The sequence below is a fragment of the Quercus lobata genome, chromosome 11 (genome assembly GCF_001633185.2).
Source record: "Quercus lobata isolate SW786 chromosome 11, ValleyOak3.0 Primary Assembly, whole genome shotgun sequence".
NCBI classification, from domain to species: domain Eukaryota; kingdom Viridiplantae; phylum Streptophyta; class Magnoliopsida; order Fagales; family Fagaceae; genus Quercus; species Quercus lobata.
Window position 1 is genome coordinate 20335681 of NC_044914.1, and position 11919 is coordinate 20347599.

Below are 11919 nucleotides of genomic sequence, written 5' to 3' on the forward strand. Positions count from 1 at the left end.
CTTTGCTAATACGCCGACACGGCTACACCTTCTTCTTAAATATATATATATATAAAAAAAAAAAAAAAAGGTTATATTATGATATTATCCATTTTTTCTTTCCAAATATCTATTTTTATTACTAGTATTTCACTTCATAAAAAAATTACTTTATCGAATCTCACACACGTTGACACTTGAGACAGATACCACACACTCAGATTTAGAGGGAAAAAAAAAAAAAAAAAATTCGTCTCAAAACATTTTCCCAGTAAAATTAGTTAACATACAAAACTCATGAACGCAGCCAGCCAATTTTCCTGTTTTACATTTACTTTCTTAAATCGCGTGATCTCCAAGCTCAAAACGGTACAGTACATAAAGAGAGAGCCGCACTGGGAAACTGTTTCCTGAGAGAAAGAAAAGCCAAATCCAAATCCAATTCCAAACCCGAAATTTTCCATGCCAAACCCTAAAAACATTTTCCCTCATTTTCCTGCCACCCAAACACCTCGCTCGTGAGAAAAGCCTCCACGACTACGCGCATTTCTTGAACTCAAAACCGGTAGTGGGCGGTGATGGCGGAGGAGGAGGAGGATGAGATCGGAGGACTGGCCTCGATGGACTCCACGGAGTCACGTTGGGTGTTCCAGGACGAAGACGATTCCGAGATCGAGGACGATTATGACGAAGACGATGACGCTTCGCAGCGGACTGCGAACACGGCTGACGCGTTGGATTCAGAGGATGAAGATGACAATGCCGAGCAGAGACTGATTCGCACTGGTCCACGCATCGACTCCTTCGATGTCGAGGCCCTCGAGGTCCCTGGCGCTGCCAGAAATGAATATGAGGTACTGAATTCTTATTCCTTTTTGGAACTATTGTGAATCGCTCTGTGTGTGTGTTTGATTTTAAGTGTTTTTGTTATAGTTACTGTTTGGTTCATGAGAAATGTCTGATGAGATAAGTAAAGTTTGATTTTACTTTACTAGAACTTAGTGTGTTGAACTCAACTTAAATGGAGTTTGGTATGTCTTAGCGATTTGCAAACGTGATTCTGTGATTTGTATGAATCTTTCTTAGCGTTATATGCACTTTGAGGTGGGACTGATATTTGGGATTTTAAGATTTGTCTAAATTATTACTCTATGGAAGAATAATGAGAAATAGCTAAGGAATTGGTACCACCTTATTTTCAATTCTTCATTTTTTTTTGAAGATCATTATATGGGACTTTGATCGGGGCTTTTTGGTAACAGTTCAGAGGAATAAAATAATTCCATTATCATTGTGTTATTAGAATCCTGAGCAATGAGTGGGGGTTAGTCTGTTCTGGGACTTAGTCCAAAAAAAAAAAACCTCTAGAGTGAATAGTGAGTGACTCGGCTTTCATGTACTGAGTTGACCACTCTGTCTCATTTTATCTCATTCACCAATGGGGTGAGACCAAGTGGCAATTGCCGCTGAAGGGCTTGAATCAGGTTAGTGCCTCCACGGAACCATGACTTGCACAGACCAATGAGGCTGCATTGCAATCTCGCTAGGAACTCTGGAACTAGAGTTCACATTCCAGGACATTCTTAGAATATGTCTAAGTATGGGGCTTGGAACTCCAAGGAGCTCAGCTAGGGACCTGACCTCGATTTGGCTATTCTAGTGTAGCACTGACTGCTGAGCTTGTTGAAGGACTCGGTGATGTCTGCATTGCAAAGATTCAATGATGGGGACCGATTGTCAACTTTGGACATTTCCGTTTGGTACTCTCTTATGATTAGGATGGCCCAATGGCATCAGCCAACGAGAAAATGTTTGGGCTTGGAGCGCCCAATCACTGTGTCACGATGTCATACCCATACCCTCACCTGTACCTGTGCTTCCTAGGTGGTTTAAGGAACTATAAATGTGTATTTTTTTTTTTTTTTTTAATTTTTGTTATTTTTTGGAAGCCTATTAATATGGCTAGAGATGGTTACCTATAGGGAAGGTGGATTGAGCAGAAACTGCTGAGTAATGATTTCCTACCTGTTTATGCACTCACTTTGCTGTTATTTTGTGTTATATCTTGTGTCCTTGGTCAGTAGCTTACAAAGAAATGGTAAGATTATATGTTCACACTCTGGATGATGTCACAAAATACTTGAGCGGTCTTTGAGGGAAGTGAGCACCCTACTCTTGAGATTAAATCTCTCCTCCTTCATTCTTTACTAGATTGGAGTGTTGCTTCTACTTCTCTTCCCTCTTTTTATTTATTAGACATGTTTGAGCATTGTAATTTGATAGATTGATGTACTGCTACTCGATTACACCTCTGCTGCTCATGGGTATTTTCTTTTTGATCAATAAATTTTCGTTACTTATTAACAAATACACACACACACACAAAAGATGAGGTGCATCTTCATTCAGTGGTTATGTGTTGTGGTATATATAAGTTAATTCCCTTTTTTACTTTTTTTGATTCTTTGAATCTTGCAACATTCAATGATTGGAGGCTTAATGTTTATTTTTGCATACAATTTCTTATACTCTATACTTCTCCTCTCTTGATGATTAATTAAATTTTTTTAGTTGGAAGAAAATTTATATTTTTATTAGTGCAAGCTTGCTTTGATCTTGTACTTTAGTGAAGGAGGAAAGGATTGATTATATAGCAGTTGATTTTTTTTTTTTTTTTTTTTAAAGGGCCAGTACTTATCGTCTTGGTTATGTAAATATAGTTGCAGGACTTTAGTATGGGAAGAAGAATTTCACTTGCTTTCCAGACCCTTGGGGTTGTCTTTGGTGATGTTGGAACAAGTCCATTATATACCTTCAGTGTGATGTTTAACAAGGCACCTATTAATGGAACAGAAGATGTTATTGGAGCATTATCACTAGTCCTATACACCTTAATCTTGATCCCTCTGGTCAAGTACGTCCTGGTTGTCCTTTGGGCTAATGACGATGGTGAAGGTATGCTGAATGTTTTGAATTAAATCTTGAAGTCCAGGGTTCAAATCTTTCCTCCCCAATTGTAACCAAAAAAAAAAAAAAAATCTTGGAAGTCCATTGGCTTGTGTGTGTGTGTGTGTGTGATTGTGAGTTGGGGGGTGGGGGAGAAGTACGTGGTTTTTTTTCCTTCCTCCTCTTTGCGTGTGCATTGGGATTCATGTAAATTTTGCATATAGATAATTATTTCAAAGGATCACTTAAATGCTGCAGGTGGTACTTTTGCTTTATACTCATTGATTTGTCGGCATGCTAAGGTTAGTCTTCTCCCGAATCAGCTTCCATCGGATGCCCGTATATCAAGCTTCAGGCTAAAGGTTCCATCTGCTGAGCTTGAGAGATCACTAAAAATCAAGGAAAGACTTGAGAATTCACAGGCTTTGAAAAAGCTTCTTCTGATGTTAGTGCTTGCTGGCACCTCTATGGTGATAGCTGACGGGGTTATTACACCAGCGATGTCAGGTCGTTACTGTATTCCTTCATGCTTCTTGTTGCTTCTGGGAGACTTTCTAATCCTATGATTAAAACAAAGAAAAAGCTGTTTTAGATGTATATTTTATGTAAGTCAGTTTTATTGTGTGAAGAATGGATTTACATAAGTATCCATCAGTTTGGTTGTTTCCTTATGATCATTTATCATTGAATTATTGCAGTCACGTCAGCTGTTAGCGGCCTAAAAGTTGGAGTAGAATCCATTAAGGAAGGTACTTCACCCTGAGTACACCCCCAGTGTACTTGGTTTCTGTTTTTTTAATAAATTTTTTTGTTACTTGTATAAAAAAAAATTGAGCAATTTAATATGACAACCTGTTATTCAGTTCTACACATTTTTAGTTGTGATTGTTTAATTTCCTGCTTTTTGATATATAGTTATACTAATACTCTTATAAAAAAAAAAAAAAAGATATATAGTTATACTAATACATGATCAAAAGTTTCTGGGGGTATTCTTCTATATGATTAAATCAATTAAAATGTAATTGATCTCTTGGTCCTATTAGCTGGTGAATATTTAGGACTGTATGGTTAATTGTAAACCTCTGTCGTTGCTATTGTAGAAGAGAATATATGTTTTTTTTACTTATTAAAAGGACTGTAGAAGAAAATTGAAATGTTTTTTGTTTTTAGAAAAGATTACAGTTCAATCCCTCAGTTGAAGTGTCAGTGCAATGTATAGATTTACAATTGTAGAGAACAATAGCCTATAAAAGGTGCTAAGAAGGTCACACATTGAAAGTAGACCACAATTCTAGAATATCTTGGCTCAAGTGTTGAGATCGTTGATAAATTGGGGAGCAGTGGGGTTCTATTCAAGGAGAATATGGAGCTATCAGAGAGTACACAACACACTTACGACTGCCCTTTTAAATTTGTCTATATATCAATAAGTTTCTGACTATACTAGATAGATCAAACCTTTTAGGTTAAGGGATACTTCTCCATTCCACTTTCCCAAAATATTGAATTTGCAGAGCTAATGATCAGTTGGCCAAATTGTATTGCCTACTCCCATTAATAAGTGTGAAGACCTTATGGGGATGATTTGGAGAGAGAAATAATTGCACATTTAACAACATTGAGTTGCCAACTATTGAGATGAAACTCTCATTTTTACAAACTTTGTATGAGTATGGTGGTCTTATGCATTTGACAAGGTCACATCTTCTTCTCTTCTAACTTTCTTTGACTATATTCGTTTGTATTTCTTTAGAGAATTCCTTCTTGTACTTCTTGCATACTTAGATTCCTTTGCTATCTATAAAATCACCAAACTGCTATTCCTAAGCCCATTTCAGTATGGCGGCCCAAGCCAAAACAAACCCACCCTTTTTCTATTCCATCTGACGAGACCCAAAACACTGGGATCTCTTTGCCATCGGTCTCGGCGAGCTCTAAGCGAGGATCTAAAAGCTGCGAGGTAGTGATTGTCGAGGCGAAGTATTCTCAAGCTGTTCCTTGCAGCTCTTCGATGCTAGCCCAGCCAATGAAGCTCTCCGATAATGTCGAGATTGAGTTTTGCGGCATCGAGGGGCCGATACAGAATCTCTCAGCTCCAATGAGACCAAGGTGTCAGCAACCATCTCTGAAGGTGAAGTTAACTTGCAGCGAGACTTCAGATTGTTACTTTAGGAACATTCCGGCAATGTTGTCAAGAAATGGAGGAATTCAAAGCAGTGGGTGCTTAAATTACGAGATGGAAGGAGAGTGGTGGTTCCGATACAAATTTCTCTACCACCGGGTGAAGTCACAGAGGTTTTGGGAGAGCAAAATCAGTTGGCCTCGGTTCCATTGAGGTATTTAGATTCTTTGGAGGTGTCATCAGCTCAGTTTGAGGGGGATGAAGTACTTGTGGAGGACTGGGTTTCAGACCCCTATTCGGAGGCTGCTGAGCTACTTAACGAAGGGGGTTTGTCACCTCTAGCGGTGGAACCACTAACTTTTTCACTTCCCTTGGCCATGGAAGGACAGGAAGTTGTGGGTGTGGAGAATCCAGTGAGGAAAGATTCTTACTCTGAATGGTTCCAAAGTAGATTCAATGGGTTTGATAACTTCCTGGGCATGTCCTTACAAGGTTTGGGAAAATCAAGCGACAAATTTCTTGTTAGCTGTTGAGGCTGAGTTACACCATAGGGCTGCTTTGGAGAAAAAAACACGTGACTTGAAGAGTTGAGGAGTGAAAGGTATAAGAGAGTTGAGGAGTGAAAGGTATAAGAGAGTTGAAGGGTCTATTTAGTTCAATTAATTATGGTTCTACTTCATCTAGGCGTAATGGTACTAATAGGGAGCGGGCACTATCTGTTTCGAAATGAATTTGAGGATACTTTTCTGGAATGTCAGAGGTTTGAATGTGGTTGAGAAGAGGCTTCAAATTCGTAACTTGCTATGTACCTGGAGGGCTGATATTGTATGTTAGCAGTAGACTAAACTTGAATGGATAACTAAAGGAATTGTTCGAAGTATGTGGGGCTGTCCATATGTAGATTAGCTATACCTGGGTTTTGAACGTGCTTCTGGAGGTATTGTTCTGATGTGGGACCGAAGAGTGGTGGAAAAAGTGGAGGAAGCAATGGGGTATTTTTCTGTTTCATGCAAATTTAAAAATGTTGGGGATCAATTTGAGTGGGCGTTTATAGGAGTGTATGGGCCAAATTTGAATAAGAGGCATAGGAAAATGGGGGAGGAGCTTATAGGGCTGATTAGTTGGTGGGATTTTCCATAGTGTATAGGAGGGGACTTCAATATAATCCGCTTCCCATTGGAAAGATTAGGGGCTGCAAGTTGTACTCGGGCTATGTATGGATTTTTTGATTTTATCTCTCTCCATGGGCTAATGGATATACCTATGGATGGGGGCCTTTATACTTGGTCCAATACTTCCTCCACTTCTAGAATAGATTGATTTCTTTTCTCTCCACTCTTGGTGGATCACTTCACAATGTTTACCCAAAAAAGACTATCCAGGGTACTTTCAGACCACTTCCCAATTCAGTTGGAGGGGAGAAGTCATCGGAAAGTTAGAACTCCTTTTCATTTTGAAAATATGTGGTTGAGGGTGGAGAATTTTGTTGATAAAGTGAAGGGTTGGTGGGTATCTTATTTGTTCCAAGGCAAGTTGAGTTTTATACTAGCTAAGAAGTTGGCAACTTTGAAGTTGGATCTAAAAAAGTGGAACGAAACAGAGTTTGGTAATGCCACTACTAAAAAACAGCAACTTTGGAACCAGTTGAATGATTTGGATGTTAGAGAGGAGACTCAGCCTTTAACAGGTGAGGAAAAGTTGGAACAAACTAATCTCTGTACTAATATTGTAAAGCTCACTCTTTTAGAAGAGGTTAGTTGGAGGCAGAAGTCTAGGGTGCTGCATTTGAGGGAGGGGGATGCAAATACCAAATTTTTCCATAGAATGGCTAATTCCCATAGAAGAAATAATGGTATTGAGAGCCTTCTGTTTGATGGAATCTTGTCTTCAAATCAAGGTATGATTGCTGATTGTATTACTCAATTCTTTATGAAATTATACTCTGAGGAGCAACTTGATAAACCGTTTCCAAAAGTCTTGGTATTGCCTAGGATATCTGGTGATAATGTAGATTGGCTAGATAGACCCTTCGATGAGGCAGAAATTTTTAAGGTCATACAAAAATTTAATGGTGAGAAATTGCCCGGACCAAATGGGTTTCCAATGGCTTTCTTCCAAGTTTGCTGGGGAATTTTCAAAACTGATCTTATGGTTGTTTTTCACCATTTTTTTGCTAAAGGTCAATTTGAGAAGAGTTTGAATGCAACTTTCATCACTCTTATGCCTAAAAAAAGAAAGAAGCAATTGAAGTTAAGGATTTTCGCCTCATTAGTCTTGTTTTTTTGGGGGGGAGGGGGGGGGGGGGTTATAAAATCATTGCTAAGGTCTTAGCCATCGCAGAATGCTTTTGTGAGGAACCGGCAGATTTTTGACCCTGTACTTATTGCTAATGAATGCCTTGATAGTAGATTGAAAACTGGGTTGTTAGGGCTACTTTGTAAATTAGATATTGAGAAAGCCTTTGATCATGTAAACTGAGGATTTCTTATGCAGTTACTAGAAAAGGGTGGGTTCTCTGCTAAATGGCGGCAGTGGATATTCTTTTGTATATCTACAATTCGTTTCTCTATTTTGATAAATGGCTCTCCTTGTGGGTCTTTTGAGAGTTCCAGGAGGTTGAGACAAGGTGACCCATTATCCCCTTTGCTATTTGTACTAGTTATGGAAGCCCTTGGGAGAATGTTGGATAAAGTTGTCCATGATGGTCACATGTCAGGCTTTGGTGTGGGTCATGAAGAGGGAAGATCATTGGCAATGTCTCATCTTCTCTTTGCGGATGACACTTTGATTTTTTGTGGTGCTGATATGGATCAGGTTCTATTTCTCCGTATGATCCTCATTTGGTTTGAGGTGGTCTCTGGTCTAAAGATAAATTTGGGTAAGTCAGAGTTGGTTCTTGTTGGTATGGTGGATAATTTGGACTTATTGTTGATTGTCCTTGGCTGTAAAAAAGTACTCTCCCAATGAAGTATTTGGGTCTTCCTTTGGGAGCTAAATTCAAAGATAAGGCAATATGGAACCCAATTTTGGAGAAGATAGAATGGAGATTAGCAGGATGGAAATGTTTGTACTTATCCAAGGGAGGTAGAGTCACTTTAATTAAAAGCACTCTATCTAATTTACCCACTTATTTTCTATCTCTATTTCCTATTCCTGCAGTCGTGGCTAATCGAATTGAGAAATTTTAGAGAAATTTCTATGGGGTGGCATTGGAGATGAACCAAAATTCCATTTGGTTAAATGGACTACTGTTTGTAGTCCCATTGCTTCGGGTGGCTTGGGGATAAGAAAGGTAAGACTTTTTAATGAAGCTTTGCTTGGAAAGTGGCTATGGTGATTTGGGATGGAGAGGGCTGCCCTTTGGAGGCAAGTGATAGAGGTGAAATATGGTAGTGAATGGGGTGGCTGGTGTACTAGGTCTGTTAATGGTCCATATGGTGTTGGCTTGCCGAAATATATTAGTCGGGGATGGCCTTCTTTTTCTCGCCACATTCTATATGATATTGGGGATGGGTCTAGGGTGAAATTTTGGCAAGACCATTGGTGTGGTGAGAATTCTCTTGTAGTCAGCTATCCTGAATTGTTTAGAGTTTGCCGAGACAAGGAGATTAGTGTGGCTGAGCTTATGAAGCTTGATAATGGAGTCCTTTTTTGGGATGTAAATTTCTTTAGGGGTGTGCATGCTTGGGAATTAGAGGCACTGGCTGGTTTCATGGATACCATTTATGGTGCTTTAGTGAAAGGGTTTGGTGAGGATAAGATGTGTTGGAAACTTGATAGAGAGAAGGGCTTCCTGGTTAAAGACTATTATAGTCTCTTAGTGTGTTCTAATGACTATTGCTTTCCTTGGAAAAGTATTTGGAAACAGAAGATTCCTTCTCGAGTAGCTTTCTTTGTTTGAACTACTGCTTTGGGGAAGTGCTTAACGATTGACAATTTACAAAAAATGAAGGTTTGGATATTGGATTGGTGCTACATGTGTAAGTGTAATGGTGAATCGGTTGATCATTTTTTTCTTCATTGTCTGGTTGCAATGGATATGTGGGCTATGGTGTTCGGATTGTTTGGAGTGAGCTGGGTTATGCCACAATATGTAGTTGGGCTTTTAGCATGTTGGCAAGGCATATTTGGTTGTCATCGAAATGGGTATATATGGTTGATTGTTCCCCATTGCTTATTGTAGTGTCTTTGGAGAGAGAGAAATAGTAGGTGTTTTGAAGATAAGGAGAGATCAATATCAGACTTGAAGCTATTTTTCTTTAGAACTTTAATGGATTGGTTGGCTGCATTGCGGAGCCAATCATTTTTATCTTTTCTTGATTTCCTAGATTCTTGTAATTTTTGTTCTTGATTGTTTGACCCCTTGTACGCTCCCTGTGTACTAGGGTGCTCCCCTTTTTGATATCAATAAACTTATTACTTATCAAAAAAAAAAAAATTAAAAATTAAAAAAAAAAAAGTGAAGAGTGAGGTTATGAATTCAATCCATATCAGCATGTTAGTTATTTTCACTTATCAAAAATTTTGAAGTGATATATAGGGTAGGGAAATTTTTTAGCGACATTTAATTGTGAATGTTAGTTGTTGTTTGATCAAGAAGAGTGGGCAGACTGCTGGTCACTTATTCATTGGGAGTTTGGTAGCAGACTTTGGTCAATGATTTTCAGTCTCTTCAGGATTTAGTTAGTAATGCCTAGTGGTGTGATTGGTTCACTAGCTTGTAAGCATGGTCGCTTTGGTAAATATTGTACCATAGGCATTTGGAATGCAATTCCTCGTTTCCTTATGTGGTAAAGTTGGAAGAAAAGGAATGCTTAGTGTTTTGAAGAACATGAAAGCTTAGTGTTAGATGTGAATTCCAAACTTCTTAGGAGGGCTGCAGTAGGTTGACGGCTAGTGTAAAATTTAGTCACTCTGTTATAAATGGATCCATTATGGATGCTCGTTGGAGTGTCCCCTACTAGTGACATATTGCTTTGGACCTTGGATGCAGTAAAAGTGGGTAAGGGTTAGCTAGGCCATTTCCCATAAGCGACGTGCTACATCAACGCATAGGTGTGGTGAAAAATAGGCAAGACTTCCCGCACTTTGTTGGATGGGTGTGGATAAAGAAGTTAGTCCAAGAAATAGGATTCTTATAGGTATTTGGAATATAGAGTCTTTAACTAGGAAATTCATGACTTCAAATAGAATAGAATGTTGGGAAAGTGAATATATCATTAATGTTAAATATAGGATTCGTTTAGGTACTTCCCGCACTTTATTTTTTCATTTAAAGTTAAATATATCAATTTAAGAGTAATAAAGGATAATAAAGTGAATACATGACTAATAAATGATGTTTAGAAATCAAAATAAAACTTTTATTACTTATAAAAAAAAAAAAAAATGATGTTTAGAAATTAGAATACAAACCAAAGAATAAGATCTAAAAGAGTAAATAAAAGATAATTTGATAAGTGTTCAAGATTAAAACTAAAAAGAAATAATAGATAAGTGTCACTCTAGTGTCTAGCAGTATACGGTTGGGACACAAGTGCAAAAGTGTCCTAGGCGTGTCCCATGTACAACATGGATACGGTATCCCAAATGAAGTGTCCGTGCTTTCTAGCTTGTACGTTTCCTTGTACATGGCTTGCATCCCTTCACCCTCTTTAATGAAATTTTTTACTTAAAAAAAATAGGGTAGGGAATTTTTCTTCCTTTTATTTCTTTCTGTTGGAAGCCATTGGTTGTATGGGCTATATGCAATGGGAGGTGGCTCTTTTCCATCTTGAAAACCTCCCTCCCTTGGTATAGGCAGGATTTGATGCCAGGTCCATTATCTAATGACGTAGAATCTATATTGAGCCAACTGACACTCATTTCTTTCTAATTTTCTTTTTTACTTGTGCATATATTGAGCATGCTTATTACATTGAAAATTTTAATATCTTATTGAGGAAACTAGTCATGTTTTAAGTAATAAATTTTATTTTTGTGTGCAGGTGAAGTGAGGATGATTTCAGTTGCTTTTCTTGTGATTTTGTTCAGCGTACAGAAGTTCGGGACAAGTAAAGTGGGACTTGCTGTTGGCCCTGCTTTATTCATTTGGTTTTGTTCTCTTGCGGGCTTTGGGATTTACAACCTTGTTAAATATGACAATAGTGTCTTGACAGCATTTAATCCTGTTCATATCTATTACTTCTTTAAGAGGAACTCAACTAAGGCGTGGTACTGTCTTGGGGGTTGTCTCTTGTGTGCAACAGGTAATTCTTCAGTTTGGGAATATTGGATTCACTAATGCAATTGCTTGCTTTTCTTTCCTTGTAAAAATGTTCAGAAATTTGATTAAACTTGTGATTTTGGTTTTCTCCTTTCAGTGATAACATTTGAATAATTTTATTGCTCTTTATTGTCCTGATAGTTATATGTTAGATTATGGATTAGATAGAATTCATGCTGGCCAAATCCAAATTAATTTTCCTTATTACCTTCAGGTTGAATAATTTATCAAACTGAAAAATTTGATTCTAAAGGGTAAATAAGAGATTAATGGGTTGCAGTTTAAGGGATTTAACTGTTGTTGCTGGATTGGGTGGCATTTGACAACTGAAATAGATAAATTTATGAGTGAAGGTGATGCAGGCAGTGGAAAGTCAATTTATTTTTAATTGCCGAGGGCATTTTGTAATTTCCTTATTTCTGGACATAGGCTGTACTAATGGTCCATTAGGTCTTATATTGATTTTTATTTGAGTATAGTTATTTAGTTTGGGCTTAGTAGTGAATCCCAAGGAGTCTAAGCCCAAGTCTTATTAGGGTTTTAAGAAGTCTAAGTTCTACTAGGAATAGGCATTATTTTTCTATTTAATGGGATGTAATGCTTT

General features: G+C 37.9%; 1 protein-coding gene across 1 annotated transcript; it reads left to right on the top strand.

Annotated features, from left to right (window-relative positions):
• Positions 1–236: 236 nt before the first annotated feature.
• On the top strand, positions 237–11333 carry LOC115966554 (potassium transporter 7-like). Its single transcript, XM_031085766.1, has 5 exons — positions 237–833; positions 2700–2934; positions 3184–3432; positions 3624–3674; positions 11038–11333. Exons 1-5 carry the CDS (start codon positions 558–560, stop codon positions 11331–11333), a joined length of 1107 nt encoding a protein of 368 aa, XP_030941626.1. The 5' UTR covers positions 237–557.
• The last annotated feature ends 586 nt before the right edge of the window (positions 11334–11919 follow it).